At 39.8% G+C, this 23,911-nt stretch overlaps 1 protein-coding gene across 3 annotated transcripts in view; it reads left to right on the top strand.

The window, feature by feature from the left end:
- HDX (highly divergent homeobox) overlaps positions 1 to 23,686 on the top strand; it is a 41,891-nt gene extending 18,205 nt beyond the window's left edge. For all 3 annotated transcript variants that reach the window (XM_048959539.1, XM_048959538.1, XM_048959540.1), the window contains 6 exons: positions 4,293 to 4,439; positions 8,702 to 8,909; positions 11,994 to 12,073; positions 14,829 to 14,912; positions 17,602 to 17,724; positions 18,729 to 23,686. In XM_048959539.1, the coding sequence (XP_048815496.1) occupies positions 4,293 to 4,439; positions 8,702 to 8,909; positions 11,994 to 12,073; positions 14,829 to 14,912; positions 17,602 to 17,724; positions 18,729 to 18,854 (768 nt within the window). In that variant the 3' untranslated portion in view covers positions 18,855 to 23,686. The remainder of the gene's footprint in view (positions 1 to 4,292; positions 4,440 to 8,701; positions 8,910 to 11,993; positions 12,074 to 14,828; positions 14,913 to 17,601; positions 17,725 to 18,728) is intronic.
- The last annotated feature ends 225 nt before the right edge of the window (positions 23,687 to 23,911 follow it).

Genomic DNA, 23,911 nt, shown 5'->3' on the forward strand with positions numbered 1-23,911 from the left:
CCCTCAGAGCAAGCATCTGGCTTACTAAAACAGTGGAGCGAAGTGCAAAAAGTCTCTTCCAGGAATCTGTGGTTGCATACTTGTGGTACAGGAGCTGTAATGGTTTGCAGTCCACGTCCAAGCATGTGTCTGTCTGAAGGTTCTGCAGATTGTGTTCTTCTCTGTATCTTCTGCTCTATGAATGAGACTTGGTGGTAACATTTGTAACAGCTCACTCCTAGCCATTTTGCTGGGGGCCTTCTGGTATGTTTCTTTGTCTTCAGATTGGAAGTGCCATGTGATAGGTACTGATCTGCTTGTGTGCTGACAGAGGAAATCTTGAGATGGGGATAATTAGTGTTCAGAAACCAACCCTCCAAATCATTTTGGTAATTATGGCCACCAGCTGCATCCTTATTTATTTTTTTTAAATTCCCCAGGGAGAAGTGTGTATCCTGGGAGTCTTAGTGGGTTGGGTGGAAATGCACACAGGACACCAGCCCACAGACAGCAGGCTCTTCAGGGATGCTCTGACTGATATTTCTGCTGATAGTTCTAAGGGAAAAGTCAGTCCAAGATTTTAAAGGTTTTTTTTTTAGTGACAGTAAAGCAAATTCTATGAGTTGTGTGTGGCTGAAGACTAGCCTGTTCTTTCTATAAAGAGATGCAGTGTTGGCCATTGGAGAAGAAATTGCAACATTTGCCAGGGAGCAAGACACTCTGTAGTAGTGACTAGTATATGTTGCAGGAGGTTCATTTGCTAGAAGTAACTGTGGTCGTAGAACACTTAATCACAGAGCATCAGAACTGGGCTGCTGACCTAGTTCTTTAACTTCAGAATATGCCTTCAGGATATGCCTAATCTGAACATTTTCAATTGACACATAAGAACTGATCTAAAAAAGGCAGGTGCTAATAAACAACGGGCTAAGGACACTGCACTGAAGTGTAATTACTCGTACCAATTACAGAGCCTGGGATTGCACCACAAATATTGCAGGCAGTGAGTATAATGAGGGGCTTGGCCAAGTGCCAGGGATGCCTATAATAAACTGGGTCATCTCTTATAAGAGTGTTGTTATTACACTTGAGAGGTCAGGGGATAAGCAGGGTTTAACCCTGAGCTTGGCAGAACTGCTGATTCAATTTGCTCACAAGGATTGCTTTTCATTGTGAGTTGATGGGCTATTTTCTGCTGGAAGAAGCTTCTATCTGCTTTTCAAAGTATGGACAGCTGAACTGATAAATGTAAAGTATTCCACAGACAGTTAATACAGACAGTTAATGCTCTCAAGGATAAAGTTGGGCCTCAAATCAGCAAGTAGGGAGTTTGAAGGAAGGACATGAGAATTGTATTCACAGTGTTCGTAATAATGAAGTAAAAAATAGGAACTGAATTATTGACTTGTCTTCAGTTGTAAGAAGTGTTATCTTAAAGATGAAGCTTTTCAGTGTTATCTTTTTTGTTAATTTTTTCCCCTCCCTGTGGTAACTGCTGATCACCATCAGTGCTGTGGTATTTCTAGAACTGTACATTTTCTTCTTTGTTTCCCCAATTCCTCTGGTAATACTAAATAAGAGGAGGTTATTAACCAAACAGATGGAAGGTGCATGTTCAATGTAGGAGTTCTGCCCTTTATTTCCTTACAAAAGACACCAACTTTTGTGAGCGTTAAGTAATTTTTGAGTAGTGTATAATGCAGGAGTCAAACTTACAGTATTTGTCCAGGGGATGATAATGTAATTGAATGTGGTTTGTGTAAGAAATCCATGCAAAGACACTGCATGGTCACTTACAGAAAGCAGCCAGTCCTAATCTGAGTTTTAATAAGCTTAGGTGTTACGTACATTTAGTAAGCCTATGGGCTGAGGTGGATCCCAGCAGTGAGAGCAGTGTAAGTGAAGGAGAGAATCTTCCTTTGTGCTCCCTGATGCAGTGTAGTGCAGCTCATGTCTGCGAAGCACGTGGGCAGCTTCTGCAGTTTGTTAACGTGTGCAGGAGCCTGCTACTCACAGTGACCTGTTGGTCATTCTGAGCCCCCAGGTGCCAAATATCTTTCTTTAGGGGGCACTGGTATGATTTCAAGTCTCAATCCTCCCTTGGAGATACTCAGGCCTGTCAGGCTGGACCTGCCTCTCAACTCTCTGATGGAGATGTTGGTGTCCCTGCTCATTGCAAGGGAGTTAGATTACATGACCTTTAAGGGTCCATCCATTCCCACTCAAACAATTCTATGATTCTATAATTGTAGCTTCTGTTTCCAACTTCATGTGTTTCTAAAGAATACCATCATCTATTTACTTGAACATCTTTCCTCTCCATTTGTTTCTGCTTTCTGGACTCTCTCATGCAGTGTGTGTTGTAGAGTTTTGTTTCTTTCTTTCGTATCATTTGACTGGAAAAGCTTGTTCTCCATTCCCTTGTCTGACCTGCGATCGGTATCAGTGTGATTCATGCGCTGCTGCACGAGTCCTTCAGCAGAAAGAGGAAGGGTAAAGTACCTGATGTGACAGCAGCTGCAAGAGCAACCAAAAAGCAGAAATATGTGTTGTCATCTTATTCCCAAGTATGAGGAAAAACTAAATCCATGTATTTAGTGTGCAAAAGCTGAGCGACTTCTAAAAGAGGGGAGATGTAGGTTAGATGTTAGGAAGAAATTCTTTTTACTTTTTTATAAACACTCAATATGCTTCAGAAGATAAAGTTGCCCTAAGCTTCCAGCCCATCACAAAGAGCGGGGGAGGCCAGACTGACTTGTTTCTCCTTCTGTAGTGAGCACTGCTATCACATTCCTTTCTACCTTCCCTTTTCTCAGTGCTAGGCTGCCTCTCCCTGACCATTCCATGCAGAACAAGAGAATTCATGCAGCCCTTTTTAGAAGTGGCATTCTGCTTTGCCAACCGCTATAAGAAGAGATATTGTCACAGTGATTTGGGAAATGACCACGTCATCCTTGAAAGGTGGCTTGCAGGTACTCAGAGTGTAGGTCAGGTCAGGCTAACCAGCATCTGCTTAGGAGTGTACATGAGGGATTTAGTTCAGCAGTGTGCTCTCCGGGTGAAGTCCACTTACTGCCCTGAGCAGTGCTGAGATGCTCCAGGTGGTCTCCCAGCTGAAGGCAGGCTGCAGCAGCCATCTGGGAGTGCACCTGAGGCACTGCTGGGCTCAGGCCCTGGGCACAGGGTGGCTGCAGCTCCAGCTGCCTGGCTGCTGCTGGGCTCCGGCTGCCTGGCTGCTGCTGGGCTCCTCCCGGCGTGTGAGCGGCTGGATGGCAAGGTGGGAGCAGCTTCTGGTGTTCTGTGCTTGGCTGGGTGAAGCCACAGCCATGTTTTGACATCCTTTTTACCAGTGCATTAAGGAGGCTTAGGTGTTTCCAACATTTTGTGTTTTAATGCACTTTAGAGTTATTTCATTCTAACTTCAAACAGTTTTCAAATGGGCAAACCTGGATTTCAGGTGTGAGACCAGATTATTTCTCTCAAAATTCAGCTGTTGAAATGATGACAAATTTGGCACATGTGATGACTAATGCACTTTATAGTTATGTTTGTATGCTCCTAATCGCTGGAGAGATGACAAACGTGGGCTGATATAAAGAAACCTGAAATGTTAGTTAAAATTCTGGGCTAAAAGGTATTGATAAAACTTAAAGGTTCTGTTGGCAGACTGAAGCCCATAAAAATGGTAGGAAGAATTAGCAGGAAGTGTAGGATTTGTTTCTCAGTTTCACTGCTTATTGTCAGTAATCTACTATCACCTATTTTGATAAATATACACAGAGTTAGGGAACTTGCAAATAAACTGTAGAACCAATTTAAACTCTGAAGCTCACCAAATAAACATTAAAGTATTCCCTTTAGGAACTCAGAATCCTTTGAATTATGCATGTATTGTAGTTTGCAGTAAGATAAAAGAACTTTAGGTGGGGGATGGTGAGAAACTTGAAAAGCCTTAAGGAGTAATTTCCATAAATTGGGTGGAGAGAGTAAACAGCACAAGTGGAAAAAGTTATTTTCAGTAAGGTCTTCTGGAGTAAGATAAAACAAATTTAAAAATCAGGTGGAGTTTGGAACAAAGCTAACGTGCTTTAAACTCATTTCAGCACTGCCACTGCCTTTCAAGCAACTCCCAGGGAACGCTGTTCTGGCCTGGATAAGTAACTGAACTTAAAAAAAATTCTGAAGGGTGAGTTAGAAGAAAAGCCACAAAGACAGTGTAACATACATCCTACTGTGTGGAAGACCTCTAGAAATTAAATGAACAGGATAAGGATTTTTAATCTAACAGTATTCTGTTTTCTTTTATCTTACAGTTACAGGACCGCACCCAATTTAGTGACCGAGACTTGGCGACCCTAAAGAAATACTGGGACAATGGCATGACCAGCCTGGGCTCAGTCTGCAGAGAGAAAATAGAAGCTGTTGCTGCAGAATTAAATGTTGACTGTGAAATAGTGCGGGTAAGAAATCCAGAGCCTTCCCCTATCTTGTAGCAGAAGCAAAAATAGGACAGATGAAAGCTTTTAAAAATTTCATGAGGAAGCTTGAAATAGATTTCATGTATTACATAATGAATGACCATTTTAGGAAGTGTTCTCTTGCTCTTTCTGTAGTCTATATATAGAAAAAAGCCCTCAGGTAAGAGTCTTATTGATCAGGAGTAGAAGTAGCACTCCAAACAGTTTGACATTCTCTTTAGATTTGAGTGAGGTTTTGAATAAGCCCTGCATGTTTTTAGGGATATCCTAGATGAATGAGAAGTGTTGTCATTTATATTGTGATTAAGATACAAAAAAGACCCTCTAGAGATACAGGGAAAATATTTTTCAATACTTACAGGAAAAAAGTAATTTTAAACATACAAAAGAAAAAGTTCAAAAACAAAATTTATTTTCCGAGGCTGCTTTGAAGCTGGATTGAGTTGTGACAGAGGGCAAGGGGTACTGTAAAGAATTCTGAGTCCTTTCAGTTTGATAGTCTGTGCCTTTGAGGAAGGATTGCTTTAGAAAGTACATGCTTAGTGTAGATATCCTGTTTGCTGAGAGTCATTCTGCATTGTCTGTTCCTGAGGTGGGGAAGTTTGGTAAAACATCCAAATATAGTTGCCACTGTAAACACAATTACCAGATGTATCATCACTCTAAAAACAGAGGTCTCTTCTTCACTCAGTGCTTCCATCTTCAGAAAATAGTCTGACTGTCTTTGCAGTCAGCACAAAAATTTGATTAGAGCTGTCCTTTCCCATCTTAATGGGCATGACAATTGTGACTGCTCCTTTCAGCCTTCAGACTGCTCGTTTTCCATCGCTCCCTTAAACCTGACACCGAAGGAAAAGAGGGTGACAGCAATCAAACTCTTGAAAAGTGTATGAAAAATACAAGGAAAAGGCATGACAATTTTTTTATTTAATGGAACATAAAATGATTGTACTTAAAAGATGAAATGCTACCAAAACAGAAGAGATGAGAGCCTTTATTTGAAACTCGTATGAAGATCTCTGTTGGATTGGTATATCTGTATGGTATCAAATTAGTTTGAAATAGTGAACTTGGCTATTTACTTGCTTATTTTCCTGACTGAATCTGAATTAAGAAAAAATGAAGTTGCACGTTTTTGGAGGCTTAAAGGAATTTTTCTTTTCTCTGTAGAGAGAGAATGTTTTCCAAGATCTTCAGTTCACTTTCAAAAACTGAAGCTGTTTCCACTGAAAGCAGCAAAAATGGTCTCCTGGATAACAGGCAGTCTGACACCCTTGCTTAGTCTCCCTTTGTTCCTTTCTTGGCATACAGAGATTGGCAGTAAGAAGTTTTGTGCACATCTTTTAATAGTGTCTTCTTGAAATACTTTTGTCTTCAGGACCACTGTACCAGGTTCAGATGAGCTTCTTAAAACTCTTCAGTGTGTGTGCACATGCAAATGGATGAGCAAACAAAAATTTCTTTTTCTTCATGGTAACTGTTATTGTTACCAGTATCAAACTAACCTCTGCCCCAGGTTCCTCTATACTGACAGACTTGAAAGTTGTAGTGAGATTTAGGTTGGTCCTGCTTCATGCTATGCTATTGACAGCTTGAATTACTAGTAATTCTGCAGAGATATGCAGCAGAAAGGCTGCTTAATCCTATCTGATTAACAGCTTCTTTTGGGGGGCCTAGGCACAGTATAGATCCAGTTTATGATCAAGAAACAATGTGAAAAAACAACTTGGAATCTTCAGTCTGTGTTTTTTCCATTACCTGGGATTTCTGAGGGTTCCAACCTAGAATCTTTGTAGCGTGCTGACACCCTAACCTCAATCACTGCAGAGCTATAATCACACTTCTTAGGTGGCTCCCTGTCAGCCTGCTTACCTGCAGGCTTACTCACAGCAAACATACACTGGCTGCTTCTACCTAGCCTTTGTCCTCTCTTCCTTACCTCCTCCTTGTCGTCGGGTGAAGCTGATGCTGAATTTGTTATTGGCTGTTGTAAGTGGGCTTAGTGAGTCTGATCATATGTACTTTACAGGTAGTTTTGAAGTTTTCAAGGACGTGTCATTTTAGGGATATAATTGACATTACTACACTGCTTACAAGGAAATACTATTCTGCTCATACTCTCGTCATTGTATGGCTCCACAGTATTCACATTTAAGCATAGCATGTACTCTATGTGGAAGCTTACAACTTGTCTTTCCCATTTTGATATACTGTAAAAATACATTCGTTTTCCATGATATATTCAGTAGGTTGAATGAAAGAATTTCTGCTTTGAGAAGCACATAAAAAGACTGGTCATATCTGTCTTGTCCAGGAGCCTCTTCTTTTTTTTTTTCAGAATTTTTTAGTTAAAAAAAAAAAAAGCATATTGATTCTTAAACTGCATAGTTGTTAACACTATTTATTGCCACCCCAAATGCTATGTATTGTACAACAATCTCTAGTTAGCTTTTTTTGTACCTGTTTTGCATTTGTCACTGAGGAAAATTAGAGCTGGGAAAGCAAGTAGCACCTAGGAAAAATGATTTGCCAAGACCAGTGTTAGCCATGCCATCTTCTACCTAGTTAGAGATGCAGCTTATTGTATCTTACTTTACTTTTTCCTAAGGCTGGCACAGCATGGAACTATAATAGTTGGGACTGTAGTTTGTGTTTCTTAATTTTTCTCTCTGATAACTAAGGTATTATAAGCAATAAGTTTTTTAATAATCTTTATTGTGCTACGTGTTGGAACAGTAGTTAAATTGAGTGGATTGGGAAGAAGAAACGTTGCAATTATTTCCAAAATAAGGCCATAATAATGTTTTTTCATATATCTTTAAAGAAAAAAATCCTGTAACATTCTAATATGTTTGGCAAACTCTGTTGGGGCTCCGACCTTATGGAAGCGATGTACATTTTCCATGCCCCATTAACGTGCTTTCAATAATAGCAATGCATATGCTTTCTAGAGGTATATTTGTTTCTTGGAATCCAGAAATTCCAGCACTGACCATGCTTCAAAGCCCACTATTGACTGTATTGTACATACCTAATAATTGCAGTGATCCACTATGCTCTGTATGATTATAGCTTATGTGGCACAATTCCCTTGTCAGCAGTCCTGTACCAGCATGTGGTCAGGTCCTGGGGTGGTGGTGGATGTGCTTCCAGTGCTGGCAGCACCACTCCTGTCATCTTATGGACGGCATGGAAGGGGGGAGGGCCAAGGCAAGAAGACTAGAAGTTATGATCAGGCAAAGAAGCTGATTCCAGGGTTTTTGGATACCAGAGAGAAACTGATTTTGATGGAACCGAGTGTCTGTGAAGAAGAGCTGACAAGTGGAATTGAAATGGGTGAGACTGAAAAGCTTGGGTAATGCAAGGAAAAGAGGAGAGTTGAGATAAAGAGTTGCCGACAAGTCTTACTACATCACACTGAACTCTTTTTTGAGTCTTTAAAAATTTTAGCATAATTTGTTCTTTAGAACTCATCAGAGAAAGCAAGTCAGTTAACAGTTAGGAAGCTCTGTCATTTCTTTTCCTAAAGGCTCGTCCTACAACTAAAGATGACACAAAGATAATATTGTTTTGAGATTACTTCACTTACTTTACAAAGTATGCTTCCATATCAAAGTGAAGCGATGTAAAGCTACCATCTTGAATATTTTTTCCTGTGCTGTAGGAAACCTTGGAATAGGTGGACCATTTGGGTCACAGGGTGGTTTGATCAAAGTTGTGAACCAAGAGAACTTGAATCCAAGATCATATATTGATTTCATATAATAATTTAGGGAGGGATGGGCATACAAGATCACTTAGTCCTTGCCTTTATTCATAGCAGAGCTGGCTTCACAGTTAGGTCAGGGCCTTGTCCAGTGAAATGTTGACTACCTGCATGGCTGGAGATTGCAAAACTCCTGTGGACAAACCATTCCAGTGCTTGACTGCCGTCACTGTAAAACATCTGCTTTCTTTTTTTCTCAGTTCTAGTCAGAATTTTTCTTGCTGTAACTTGCAGCTGTTGCTTTTATTCCTTTTGCTCTGCACTTTTCTTCCCTTTTCACTTGCATTGGGGTCTAAAACTGAGCACAATACTCCAGGAAGCAGCCTCATGAAGGCCAAATATAGAGGAATAGTCACCTCCTTTGGATTGCTGGCTGTACTCCTGTTCTTAGAATACAGATGTGCTAATTTCACTTGATTGTGGGTCTATTGCTTTTGTTACAGTTTCTGCTATAATTCATGTTTATTTCTCTTGCAAGACGTGGATTGGGAATCGAAGACGGAAGTACCGTTTAATGGGGATTGAGGTCCCACCCCCTAGAGGAGGTCCTGCTGATTTCTCTGATCAATCTGAATTTGTTTCTAAATCAGCACTTAATCCAGGAGAGGAAACTGCTACTGAAGTGGGGGATGATAATGATAGGAATGATGAAGTATCAATCTGCTTATCTGAAGGAAGCTCACAAGGTATTTGAAAATGCAGTTACCACTGTGCATGTGTTTTTAATTTTGTACTGTTGCATGCTTTGGGTTCTCTGTTGTACACATTCAGAAATGTCTGAAAGAGTGTCGTTTTCTATAGACAGTACTGTTTGGTCTCTTACTTCTCTCTGTGAATGCTGCCAATGTTTTTATCACAAAGCTTTCAGAAACTTTCTGTCATAAGATTATTTTTCTGCCAGATTCCTCAGAAGTTAATTAACAAGTTCACAGTTTGCTCGTGCAACTGAGAGGTGAGCAAACAGTACTGGTGGATCAGCCTCCTTTCCCCGGGAAGCTGAGTTTTACAGGTGCTCTCTGGTAACTCACCAGTTCTACTCTGTGAACTTGAACATCAGTTCTGTTAGGGTCACATCAGCAATTCGTGGCTGAAGAAGCACTGATGCATGTGAAGCTGCTAGCTTTGAGGCGACCAGAGCTTTGCAGTTATGGTTTCCACAATAAACTCAAAATGATAAGTTCAGAAAATGAATTAGCTCAAACTCTGTCTTAAACTAAAAGAGCTTCAGACTGTGTCAGAGCACAGCAGAACTTGTGCCATTAAGCTGCCTCAGGTGTGTGTATGTGCTTTGACAGGCAGATACAGATCTGCAGTAAGAATCAAAGTCAGTAGCTGGAGACAGTTCAGGAAGCCTTAGAACTGCATCTACAGGGTGCATGTTTGTTCACAGTGAATTCCATGCTCTGGAGTGATAAGTGTCTTGAACTTAATTCCCTTTTACTGCACCTTAAAGAACCATCTGACCACATGGGACAAACCTATGCCTTCCCCTCCTGTACACTCATGTTCTGGGCCGAGGGCACAAATTGCCACTCTGCTCCTTTCACCAGTTTTGCAGCCTTGACTAATTGCTCCCAGTGCTTCTGATTAGAAGAGATCAATAAAACTTTTGTTGTCTAAGCTGAAAGAAAGTCTGAACAAGCGTGCAGTATTTCAGTTTCATATGCCAGACTTGATCTTGTCATTTTGTCTGAACAGTTTAAAGAAAGAACTAGAGAGATGGAGAACTGCTGGGAATGAATTTGAGATAGCTTTGTCATAACCTACTATAAAGAGAATAAGATGATTAAGAAATGGGTCAAATGACTGAAAGCCAAGTGAGATGCAGAATTGGAGTCCTTGATTTGCCTGAGGTGTGGAAGGCCCTGATTTAGTCAGATCTGTTTGAAAGAAAGTGGTGATGGGGGAAGAACTTGAGTTTTCTGCAGCTTAAAGCAAAAAATAACACTGCATGTATTGAACGAGGCTTTCCTACAGCAGAGTGCAGGACTTTGAGCAGATGAGTATAGTCAAAGTGTAAGGAAGGACCAGAAATCTGTGGGGTTTGCATAGCACCCAGGAGTCTCTCTTCCATCCTACCACAAGAATTGTTTCTGCTGACTTCTACAGTTGAAACCAGCAGATTTCATTGCTCGGATTACTGGGAACTTCCTGAAAATAGTCACACCGACCATCATGTACACTGCTCAACCACAGATGTGATTGTTTCAGTATAACTCTCAGTCTTAATTAACAACAACAACAAAAACAAAAAAACAAACAAACAAAAAAACCCAACCATAACTCTTAGGATATTTTAAATTGCCGAATTAGAGTGGAAGTGTTGGCATTAGGTTTTAAAAAGTACCACATAAATATTAAAAAATAAAAGAAAAAAGAAGGCTATACTCTCCAAAATCGAGCACTAAGATTCAGACAGTGCCTTGCCTTTTTTAAAGTTAGTGTAAATGAACTCAACGTGGAGGCCACTGAACTATGCCAGTTTATGTTAGCTGAGCATGAACACTTAAAGATTTTAAAGTGCTGCAGGCAGTTGGATTCACTGGTGGAATGAGGAAGTGGTGGCTGCAGGCTGCAGAGTGAGGGGAGCTGTGGGCTGCTGGGGTCCCTGTGAGCAGCACAGGGTGGGTGGTGGTTGCTCCCTGCCTCACGCTTTTCCCATTTGGAACCACTCGCTTTTGTTTTAGTAGAGATTTTCCTCTGCAGTGCAGCCGGTGGCAGATTATTTTGTGTTGTTTCAAATCAATTTAACGTTTGTTCAGTATAGAGATATTTACTGGCAGAAAACAATAACTCACCATGGCCTGGCCTGGATGCTGGACGCTGGCCTGGATCCATTCTCTGTGAGCGTCAGTAGTCTCCATTTAAATCCTGTTGTTAAGTCCTGTTAGCTCTGCGTGCTTGGAGGAGGTACGCCTTGTCCCACTGCTGCCCCTCTGCCCCTCTCATGCTGCAGGCGCTGCACAGCACCTGATGCCATGTGTTTCCATCAGCGTTGGCCTCACTGTTCATGCCCTCACTTAGGTTTCTTACCAGAGCACTCTCGTCTCTGTTTCTTATTTATTTGCTGTTTCTCTAAACTGCTTCCTTCAGGTCTTTGAGTTAAATGTGGAGAATTGAAGTAAATCTGAGAAACGCACTTAATCACAGCAATGAGAATATCTTATCTTTTTCTAGCAGAAGTCAGGGCTAATGGAATCATCTTGTGCTGAGATCTAAGGATAAGACTTGCTCTGTTTTCAGGCATGTGCTTCGCTTGTACACAGAGCAGGCCAAGCCTAGGTCTATTGGAAATAAGCAGTTTGCCATACAAGAAGGAGATAATCTACTTGATCACTGTTCTGTTCAAAAGTAGCCAGTGCCTGCAAGTAGGAGGATTCTGATATCTATCCTATAATTACAGTGCATGCTGGATTTTTCATGTATTAATTCCTTAAAAAATGTTCTGGGCACCTCTGACGTGTGAAACACTTCATCATCTTTGAATATTCCAACCTGAACCTAGAACTAGGAATGTTTTGGTACGTGGCAAGAGAATAACAGATATTTTTTCTGTCTTTTCCACTAGCAATTGGCATGACTTTGGCCTGAGAAGCTTGTGGTACAATGTCTTCTTTAATGAGACATGGAGTATTATTGTTTGCTCAGCTTCTGATAATGATTTTCATTTTTTGTATCTAGTAGATGTGACGTATTTGGTCACAGGGGCAACTAACATTCCTTAAGCATAAAATTTGAATGAAATCTGAAAGACTCGTTTGTTTTTGCAGAAGAAACAAATGAAGCTCTTCAAAATGAAGAAATTCATCACAAAGATGATGAGCGGAATCCAGTAGCTGCTGATAATGTGGTATGTACACCTGTCCTTTTCCACTGATGTGACTTCCTTTATGTCTAATGTTGAAGTTGCTGTCCAACACCATGTTTTTCACTAGGTAAAAACTTCAGTTGAGTTCTGAGAGTGTATTTTCATATTGTTTGAGTGCTGGAAGAAACTGTACTAAAAATACTAGAGGAGACAATTATGCACATTCAGTAGAAACTGAATACTGGACATTTTTCCATACTGTAACAGTCCAGTGGCTTTTCCTATAGTGCAAGGTGCAGTGTTTGGGTAGTGCTCTGTTAGTACCTGCTATATTAAAACAGTAAGAATTAGAAAAAAAGTGAAAAATTTTGGTACCTTTAAGGAAGTCAGGTATTGTTAGTGCTTGCTCTTTGTACCTAGCCCTCAGTCTGTGAGATCAGTCCGTTCCCTTAATCTCAATAGGACATTACTTAGATGATCATTGTTTTCCCACTTGCATTCACGTTAAGTCAAACACAGTTGTTCTTGCTTTTCTTAATTGACTGCATTGAGACAAGGAAGGAAAGACAGAGGGAGGAGTCATGGCAAATAATGCGATATGTCCCTTTGTTTAGCCTGCCTTCTCTCAGATTAGAAGAAAGGAGAGGAGGAAGAAGAGAGAAGACCCCAAGTGGTAGGGTGATTTTTATCTTAAAAAGTTACTTGGAGAATGAACAGGTCCCAGTTACAGCCGTTGCAGCCAGAGGCTACAGCTCTGATTTTACAGTTGTTTTTTTTGTTAATCACACAAAAGCTGAAATGGGCTGATGAACAGGAGATTCTTTTTCCTCTACAGGTGTATATATGTGGAGAAGATAACATTTTATTCCTTTTTTATTTCTTTTGATAGTATATGGTCAGCTTTTGGATAAAAAAAATCCCAGGCTGTATGTTCTGTGGCTTGTCTGAATAGAAGCAGCTCCTTTTTCCTTTCTGTTTACTGTAGCAGCCTGCTGTGACCTTAGATATAATCACTCAGGCTGACGTGTTTGCCATGGAGATGCAGAATATAAAATGACAAAGGTAAAAGGTTTGCAAAGGGGATGTCCAAGGGCTCGGTTCTCCACCTAAACTCCAGCATTATATAATTTGATAAGAGGGAAGGGGGGAGGCAAAGATGACTTTTTTTTTTTTTCACACTCTGTTTTATTAGAACTGTAACAGTTCTTGAAATGTGTGCTGTTGCAGTTGCACTTAGACTTTGCATAACACTTTTTCTTATTTGAAATTCAGGTCTATTCCTTCCCCCGCTATCTTAAAATGTATGGTTATAAGAGAGTCAGTGAACGACTGACATTTATTTAGAAGTTTTTTCCTCAAAAATAATTTCCTCTAACCCCCAAAATACGTAGATCACAGTGTAGCTCAGTGTATGATGCAGCAGCAGATCTTTGTGACATTAAGCCTTTGAAGTGCTGTCATTTCAGCTGGGTTGTCAGACACTGATCAACAGAAAGTGTGGTTTCCCCTCCCTCCCTGTGACACATGCCTGTGGGGTAGTGAGAGTGATAGCCAGTCCTTATGGGTAGCTCACGGGGGATGAGAAGGAAGCTTCCAATGGCTGCTCTGTAGGAGGGGGGAAGAAGGCACACACGCAAGCTGTAGTGAAGAAACCTCCTCTAATATAACAGCTTGAGAACGAACCATTAGAATCTATTGTGTCAGTGTGAGTCGTTGCCTATGCTGTATCACATAGTGTACTGAACGGTGGAATGAAACCACTTTGACCAATAGGAGCATATTGCAATATAAGCAGTCTCTGTACGCTTTCAACTGCCAAAATAGTGAAAAGTAGTAAAACTAACTAAACAAAACAGCCAAAACATCCTTTTCTTACTTGACCACTGCTTCTCTCTCAAAAGTCATTGAGTTATTCTTCTGAACTCTTGGGTAGAAGTGCCAATCTCTTATCATTGTCTAATTCAAAATCATTCCAGCTGATTGAGATCTGATTTAGATGTGAATTAAAAAAAAATGCCGTAAGTTTACTAAAGACACGTAATTTCTGTAGGAGAAAATACAGAATTTATGTTTTGAGTTGATTTTCTCATCTAAGAAGGCTTTCTGTGGGGAAGAAAAACACTGCGTGGAAGTTAATACAGTTAAAATTTGTGATTATATGGTATTTCTAAGTCTTGAACAGCATTAATGTTGACCTTAAACATTTAACTTTAGATGTCTTATGAAACTCAATATAAAAAAAAAAAATCCGAGAATTATTAAGATTTAAGGGGAAAAGTCAATGTGTATGAAATTAGAGCTGTCTTCATGCATTTTAGAGCATTTGACTTGCACCATGACCAAAATAGGCCAAAGGACCTCCTCAGTTCCTTAGGCAAGAAGTAGGTCAGTTTGGACTTGCTTGTCACTTGCTGTAATGTCTTTTTTGTTCCGGAGGAATAAACTGTGATAATCTTTGCTTTCTAGGAAGTCTTCAATGAGCAGCTTATGGAATAAAATGCAGGCTTTTACGAGCTGTAATGAGATGCAGTGTGTGACTTAATGCCAAAAGCATGGTGACATGTAAACAGCCTGAGTCACCATGGCAGCAGCTCTTGAGCATAGTTTCATTCAATTTCCTCCTGGATCCTGTGGCTGAGGTGCATGATTGCCATCTAATGGTGCTCCACACTTCTAAATTGTTCACAAGCAAGCACCAGGTCCTCTTACCCTCACCCTATCATGTCAGTCTGAGATAGGATTGTTTGTCTGATTACACATTTGCATGTTTGGAATGAGCCATTTACTTCTGTTTCAGAAAATAGAAATTATAGATGATGAAGAAAGTGATATGATAAGTAATTCTGAAGTGGATCAAATGAGTTCTCTTTTGGATTACAAGGTGAGTAATTCAGACTATGAGATGTTTAGCAGGATAGTCCTTCACAGAACGTTCTGACAGGTCTGTCTGTGAGGAATTCAGCAAAGGCGAGAGCCTGGAACTCCTCTGCTCTTACCAGAAAGTCAGAGTGCCACGTGTCATCCCTTCAGTCACATCTCCTCATCCCTCTTAAAGTCAGTTTACCCATATTTCAGTGCAGAGGGAAGCAGGAAAAGTTCCACTTCTACAGAGGAGCTGTGTTACTCTGGCTGTAGCCATCTGCAGCTCCCACCACGTGTCCCAAGACAAATTTATGTAGTATCTAAAACAAAACTTCATCGTTCTGTGCCAAAATTGTTCTTTGGAGTGCTACAGCGTGATTTAAAAAGCAGCATGATGCTGCCAGCTCTGGAAAGGGATGTAACAGCTGAACTCTTCTAATAAAATGGAGGAACTGAGAAATAAATCATTCTAACAATGTAGCACAGAACTTGTCTGTAAGTGGTAGCTGTGGGTTGGAGGAAAATCAGTTGGATATCTGACAGCTGCTGTCTTCTCCCAAATGGCAAAGGTAATATTTGTTACAACTCTCTTACAAGTTGCGACAGCTCTTTATTGTGTACTGAGCACATTTTTATGTAAGTAGCTAATTTTTTTTAGTTAGAAACAGGTATGCTCTTCTAATGATAATCAGTTACCAAAATAATGAATAGATCATCTGTTCGGAACAAAAATTACTCCCTCAAGCAGTATTTTCCTGGTAAGGGCAGTACAGAATGAATATGGATAGGGAATGACCTTTTCATAATGTCACCTGTCACCAAACTGAAAGGCTTGTTGTGACAGCATGCCCTACAGAGTCTTGTTTGTTGCTTTGTTGTTTGACATTAGTGATTAGTCTTTCTGGCTTTTGTGCATAAATCTGAATTCCATCTTTGACTGGCCAAAATCCACTGCTACAGAAGCATCTTGTAAGTTTCCATCTAGAAGAAATACATTAAGCTGATTTTCTTATGTAAGCCCCCAAATTGAAGTTTGCTTATGTAACTGTTTGCTGCCATCAAAACCAGCCAGCAAGGAACGTTTTATGTGCACCACTGCCAACCTAATTAGTCTTGTGGCTGCCTAATAAGGGTGGTGCCTTTTTTTTTTTTTTTTTAATTCTCTCTTCCATTTGTTTTCAAAAGGGAATATTCTGCTACATTATTTGACCTTCTGTCCAAAAACTCTTCATTATTTTATTGGAAAATGAGACCTATATAAAATGGCTTCATAGTAGAATCTCATATCTAGATTACCATAAGACATTTGATTGTACTTCTAAAGGCATTCTCTGGAAGTTTTTCCCTTTTCCCCTTCTTTCTTCCAGCTATGTACTCTATAGCAGGGATTTAGGCTTACAGAAAAGCTAGACTGTGGATTACAGGCGAGGTTGTGTGCAACAGGATGTGCAGTATGTGAGAACACAGTTTTGCCATGGAACAATCTTCATAAAACTTCAGCTTAGAATTTACTCAGGGTTGTCTGTATTAAATTGTTATCTTCCATTTTCTTCTCTCAGATATCCCCTGATAAACGCAGCATTTGCCATGAAATCTCTATGAACCTACATGCTTACTTTGTGTGTATCATGTATAATCTTAATTCTATACAGTCATAATTCTAATGGGTATTTTTATCATTATCATTTTACAGAGGGTGTGCATTTAGTGCCACTATGCAGATACCTTTTTGCAATAATGCACAATGATTTTGTTCCTTAAAGGTGAACTGTGTGTTTAGGTTATGTGATCTTCCCAAAGGTTAATAACTAGAGAAGATTAATTTTGGTTGCTCAATAGATAAGTTTAGTGTTTAGATCTTACATACCAACCAGTTGGTGAGTTTAAGGGAGAAGAGCTACTTGAAATATGCTGAAGTGTGTATCAGTCTAAATTTTTAATCCAGGTGTTTGTTATTTCTGTATTATGAAAGTGATTTGCAGGTACAGTGACATCAGTTTACATACAAAGCTTGGAAAAACCTTCCAACTCCAACAATTTTATGACTCTATGAAATGTCTCTTTATTCACTGTATAGATTACTAATATTTCTCTATTCTTATAAATACATTCTTCTTTATTCATTAACTTCAGAGATCCTGGGGAGGTTGATAAGCTTCTGCTCTGCAGCACACAGCAAATTTGGCTGTTGTAGAGATGCTGTGTTTTAATGACGAATCCTCAAGTTAGTTTCCGTGGCCTGAGTGTCAGACCTCCTGCTGTAGTGATGAACTGAGTTGTTGCTCCGTGTCATGGGTCAGCCTGCCTTTTCAAGATCATCTCTTCTGGGAAGAGACCTAGGCTCCATTTTTCTTTATTTTAAAATGGAAGTGCTTCCTTTAAGTTTATGTACTTAGGCTTAAGTCGTTCGTTCTTTAATGACTGTCTGTGTGGAACCTGTTTGGCCATTCCAGTCCTCTTTTGGAGGAGAATGAGAAAGCAGATGGCACGTGTGTGTAGGTTTAGGGCGATGCTCCTGGTGGTCCATCAGGAACCTCTGTATTGAATGTCTACATGCTACGTTCAAGAATTCTAGTACTGGTTTTGGCAGGAATCACAACATGCTGATTTACTTCTTTACACACAAAAAAGTTTGAAGTACTAGTATGTACTAAAGTGATGCAGTATAGTTTATTACTTGCAAAACTGTATGCAATTTTCCCCCTCAGAATGAAGAAGTCAGATTCATTGAAAATGAGTTGGAGAATCACAAACAGAAGTATTTTGAACTGCAGACGTTTACACGGAGTTTGATACTTGCTATTAAATCAGATGATAAGGAACAGCAGCAGGTGAGTATCAAAGCAGATTTTAATAATGGGGGTACATGTCCTGTTGTGTTCTGTCATCTCCTTATTTTTATTCTGTAGAGCCCAGAAGCTCAAACTGTGATTAGGGACAGCAATGTGCAGAACATCTTGCAAAGAAAAGTTGGAAGTTAAATAAAAGATCTCACAATTTAGATGAGCAATGACATTAAACATTGTTCCTTTCACCAAAAGGCAAGCAGCGCAACACTGAGCAAGTTGGATTTGTCTGTTGTGAGGCCCAAGGTGGATATAGGAAAAAAAGCCAGGCTTCAGTTTTACCACGCTGCATTTAATGCATAGCACTTCCTTGAGAACTTTGTCAGATCATGTCTTGTATCTGGGTTTTTTTGGACAGATTTTGTCTTTCACCTTTAGAGTCTGCAGTCTTTCGGGTGTAAAAATAGGAACTGTAACTTGCAAGAAAAAAACTTAGAACACTTTTAATTCTGAAACAAATTTTGGCTTCTAGTTTTTTCATAATTTTTTCATGAAACCGTGTGAACTAAGCTTTAAAAAAAAAAAAGTGAACTTGAATCTTTAGAGGTAATTAACAACTGTAATGATCCTGTGTGCAGCATCTGGTTCTTTCTAATGCACATTCTCTGTGTAGCACAACTGTAGATATAGTGAAGCTTTTGTGCGTTCACGGTGACCAATAAAAGAAATGGGTGTAGGTCATTTGATCTCATCCAGTCTGGGGAAGAATGTTTTGAGTTGCTTCCAGAATACCTGAAAGACCCCGTGGGACTGTTGGTCTAAGTTGCATCATCTCGGTCAGTGTTTTTCTTCTCAATATCTATCAGTACCGACCTGTGGAGGTTTGTTTGTTTTCAGTCTGTCCAGTGTGAAAACTGACCAAAAAGCTCGACAAAGTGGTGGTGTTTTGTTGTGTTCTTTTTGTTTTTTAACTATATGTTTAAATTACATTAATTGCTGATGTGAAAGATAAACCTAAGACTGCATTGTAATACTTCTTTTAATTATAGGCACTGCTCTCAGACTTACCTCCTGAATTAGAAGAAATGGATTTCAATCACACATCACCAGAGCCTGATGATACCTCATTCAGCTTGTCGTCTTTATCGGAGAAAAATGCCTCAGACAGTTTGTGATTTTACTTCATTTTTTTAATTATTTCTAATTGACAGGAAGAAACCTCACATAATGTGTAGGTTTCAAGAGGACAGCATTTTGCTGTACAGCGTTCTTCAACCCAAAAAGGAAAAGCCCAAGGTGAAGTAGACCTCCCTGAAGAATGACTGTAGTACATAGTGGCTGCGGTTTGCAATGTCAAGAAATGTTGAGTGTTGTTTCTGCTAAATGAAAGAACTGTGTGAGGAAATGTTTCACTTCTAGCAGTTTGGCCTTGGTTAGGATAACTTCTGACTTTCCAAAATAACACTTGCTCTGTAGCAAAGACTTTTTGAGCAGGGATCCAAGAGTGGAAAACAAATGTCCTGTTACACAAACAGCCAGTTTTTCAGAGTTGCTTGCTCACTATTCCTGGTTTTAATTTTTTCCTAATTTTGACTCAGGTAGGTGGACTAAAAATTGAGAATCCAAATAGAATAATGAGCTCTTTTGAGTTGTGCTTGAACTCTTTGCAGATCTGAAATTAAACTAAAGTGTGTTTCGTCACATGACTTCAGATTGTTTAATCTTAACATTTTGTGACCAAAACAATGGAAAACACTTTAAAAGTCTAACTGAATAATTCAAATCATCACCGAACTGCTGATGTACAGAATCTGTCTGTAAGCAGTTCGCCCATGAGATCATGTGGGAAACCTGGTAGCTGCTCTGTGTGACTTTTCCTGAGACTCTCACAACAGCAGTGGGTTAAACAGGTTCACATGCAGTTTTATGATTCTATGAATGTAGTTATCTTTTTTTATTTGTAGAGGTGTAGTGCTGAAGTTCTGTTCATTGTTTTAAGTACCACCTATATACTTTTAACAAACCTTACTCCCCTTTATCAAGACGCTCTCTTAAATCCGTTATGCCCTGAAAGGCATTGAAGTGTTTAGAATTGAGCGTTACAGACTTCCTACATGTGACCTGGTTTTGAAGTAGCCTTGTCTGACAAGTTTTTTTGGCACTACCACGTCACAGTTGTCATTTTCAAACCGTGAGCTTGATTGCAGGCAGTGGCTGGAATGAGTTTCTGCTTTCCCAGCTGTTGGTTGCATTGAATCCCTTTCCTCATCTGAATAAATGGATGTGCAGACACATTCGGATGAATTTAATGGGGTTTGTAAGCGCGTGCCCATGTTATTAATGCTCTGTATCTTCTAATCTGTATATTCCTCAACAAGCATTTTCAAAACCTACTTTCACACTTTGTTAAAAAGCCCGATCTTTCAATTTTACACGGAGTAATAACACAGTCTGGCGAGTCTCTGTTCGTGCAGTGCAGTAAGTAATCCCATTGATTTCAGTGTAGGTCCTAGGTGAGGCTCACAAAATTCAGGAGTGGTGGCACGTAGGAGATGACCCAGAACATTTTTTTCTTTAATACTGGGATTGACTCACTAATGATTTCAGGTTTTCTCTGTCTGGTCCTCCCTCATCACTCCTGCAGATTTTGTATTCTTAGGATCTGTGCTGAGCTCTGTTCTGCCATCTTTTTTTCCCAGTGTTGTACTTGGGCATGCAGGATTTTTTACAGTATTGCTAAGTGCCAGTTGCATAAAGGTTTAAAAAAAAAAAGTTTCACTGTTCTGAAATTCTGATTACCATATAATAAGGTTAGTATGTAGTCCTCAAAAAACCTCTTACAGAGTAACCCCACAAATGGAAGCTGTTAGGCCTGCACTTAAGTTAATGTCTTAACTCAATAATAGCATCCCCAGAGAGAGAGGAGGCACTGTGTAAGCTGTGTGTGAGCTGTGGGCTGCTCACACGCTCACTGCCTCCACTGAAGTATCACACCCTGGCTGGGAGGTGAATGCTGATATCTCAAAGGAGGAGCTTTATTTCATGTGCCTGATGAAATGACCACCGGTTTAGAAGTAATTTAGGTTTGTTAGCAAAGTTCACAGCACTAGCCTTCAAATGTAAGGAGGAATTCAACTGTAATTCTGCTCACTCTGAAAAAAAATCTTTTACAAAGGGTTTTCTGTACTTAGTTAACAATACTCTCTGATACTGTTCTCTCTAGATAGGGAATTTCTGCCACTGACAATGAAACCTCTGTGAGCTTTGCTAAAATTTAAAAAAAGAAAAAAAAAAAAGTTATTTACCATTATTTGGACCCTATTTTCCTGCTGCTTTTGCTTGAATTCCCAATGCAAATGGCAGGATAGACTTGATTTCACAGTCAGTTAAATTATCCACTTTTCTACAAGAAAATTTTAATTGATAATGTCTCATATTTGCTCTGTCTTGCTTTTATTTGATGTGCCAAACAAGTGGAAGGAATTACTTTTGAATGAACTACTGTCAGATTCAAGCACTTATGCAAGTCCCTTTGCTAAAGGGACTGGAACTGCTGTTAAGGAAGTGCAGCTAGAACTCTGGCTGCAGTCAGCACCCACACACTGTGCCTCTGGGCATGTGGTTCTTTGGTCCCCTTCTGCATGACAAGCCAAAACATAGCACAGTAGTCCTGTTTTCATACCCTGAAACATTTGGCAATATTACAGCAATTCAGAAAGAAGGTGTGTAAATGATATTCCTGTATAACAGAATACAGGGGATAATAATGTACAGCTGCTTGTTCAGGTGTTTTGTTTTTCAGTGTGTATTTCCTGTCATAGGTAGAACAAAAATCTGAATGACATTTTACCACTGCTGTTTTTTTTTTTCATATTGCAGCAAGAATAGTTTTGCAGTGCAGTGGTTGGAAAGCTACACACTTGCTTGGAGGTTCTGTAACATAAAACATAACGCTCCCTGAGAATTACACGCAGTACGTATCTAAGTCGTGCAGATCAGACCAGCAGCACGCATGCTTTATGGCTTTGTGATTTTTTTTCCTTTGCCTGTGTCCCTGACAGACAAGTTTCTACACAAATGTTCTGCTCAAATTATGTCCAAATCCAGATATCCTGCATCTAACTTGGCCTTAGAACAGTGTGAGGGAGTTTGGCATTGTTGCCATCCATTTTCCTGGCCAACTTTGTCTTAGCAGTTGTGCTGACAAGCATCAGATTCTAATACAAGGGTCACCAGGATACTCATTTCTGCTCTGAAGGTGCTTTAGAAGATGGAAAATTATAGGTGATAGCTGTCTGTGCCCAGGACTTTGCTTAGGGTTTTGGTTTGTGTTTACTGCCTCTGATCAGTGGATGACCACAGAACACATCTGTATAGACTGTAATGACAGAGAAAGCTAATATTGTGTTGTGTCATGATGAAAGAAATAAGCCTTCCTTTACTATCTCACTGATAGTGACAGCAGCAGACGTGCCAGGTATTGATGTTCTCATCGTCTTTCTGCTAAGGCTCTCATTTGCTTTGTCCATGGAAGATGACTTTGCAGGTGTTCTTTATTCCTAATGCATCTGTAGGAATATGAATGATTAAGTATGTCTTTCTGAAGAAGGCAAAGTGAAAGAAGGTAGTTCTTAGGCACTTAGAAACAGGACGCTCTCCCTTCCTTAGGGAGCACTGAAATTCTTTGATGCTAGCAAGCTTGCTTATACTTCAGAAAGCTGTTTCCTGAAGCTATGCCTCTTTTCATTTCCCTGCAGATGATGCTTCTGTCAAGTCTTTAGATCTGGCAGGAGTGAGTAATAGTAAATATTCTAACAGGTAAATTTTGGCAGATTTAAAACTACGTGAACAGATGTACTATACAAGTGTCAATTTTCTTCAGTACTTAGTTCTTGAAGCAACACTGCACTTTAATCTTTCCAAGTATTTCTTTTTTGCTAAGGCAATAAAAAGTCTGAAAATGACAAGCAGATCATGGACTTTGCGGTCTCTGAGGAAGAGAAAAGGAATGTATAACTTACAACTTCATCTTCTAAACTCGGGAAGCAGTCATCAGGTCTGCTCACCAAACAGAGGCAGCAATCTCTACTGTTGTTGATACAGAGTTGAAATGATAGGACAAATCAACTGTATCATAGCGTCTTTACTGTAGAAATGACTGCTCAGAATTCATCAGCTATCTGCTTTGGGGTCTCTGTAGCACTGCCCTGTTAGTGATGTTGAAGATGATAATGCACAGCACTAATTTTTCCAGAGGTACTGTAGTCGTAGCTGACTGTTGGTCTCAGGATAGTGACAGAAGACAAAGATAATATGCATAAATGGAATAGCACACAGAATATCTGAACCATGAAGAATGAGCAATTTGTAATGTTGCAACCAAAAGCTTAATTTACTACCTCCAGTCCTGCTGCCCAGATCCTTCAGATCAGCTGGGAACCACGAGGCTGCTTTATGCATGGGGGGACTGGCAGCTGCCTGACATTCAGCCTTCATTTCAGGACTCCACCTTTTCTGCCCCATTAGCACGTTGGCCAAGTGGTACCACAGAGCTCTTTCAGTGGCAGAGTAGGGTTCTACTCCTGGCTAAGGAGTGTTTGTAAGATGGTGGCTGACACGGTGGTCAGAAGACAGCAGGTGTAAAAGGGGCAGAATCAGAAGCTCGGGCTAGTGGTGGTGGTGGGTGTTGTTTGTAGACAAAGCAGCATTCAGTCTCAATAAAAGATGCTTAAGAATGTCTCCGTGAGGAAAATGGTTTCAGGTCAGAGCTTTGGTTACGGTGAACGTTTTACTGTATTACTGAATGAAGTAAATATTTTCCAGTTCTGTATTTCATTTTACACACGCTACCTCTGAAACGTAACACCACCTTTAAAACCACACAGAAAATGTGAATTAAAAAATAAAATAAAAAAGCTTTTATAGGCAATAAATTATTTCCAACACACATCCTCCAATTCTGTGCCTGTTTTTTAGTTGTGTGAAACATTCAGTTTGTTTTTTGTTCTGGTACTATTTCATGTATTTGTCTCAATCTGTGGACAGGGAAATAATGAAGATGTGATGTTTGGGAAAAAAAGATTAGCGTATGTTAATGGTAGTGAATATTTCTATTGATGCTCAAGGATGGTACAGTAAATTTTTGCAGTTTTTGGTACAGCTATTATAAGAAATGAATATTATACTTAGAAATAGCCTGGTACCAAATGACCGATGCCATGTTTCTTAATGC

This window comes from Lagopus muta, chromosome 13 (genome assembly GCF_023343835.1).
Source record: "Lagopus muta isolate bLagMut1 chromosome 13, bLagMut1 primary, whole genome shotgun sequence".
Lineage (NCBI taxonomy): Eukaryota > Metazoa > Chordata > Aves > Galliformes > Phasianidae > Lagopus > Lagopus muta.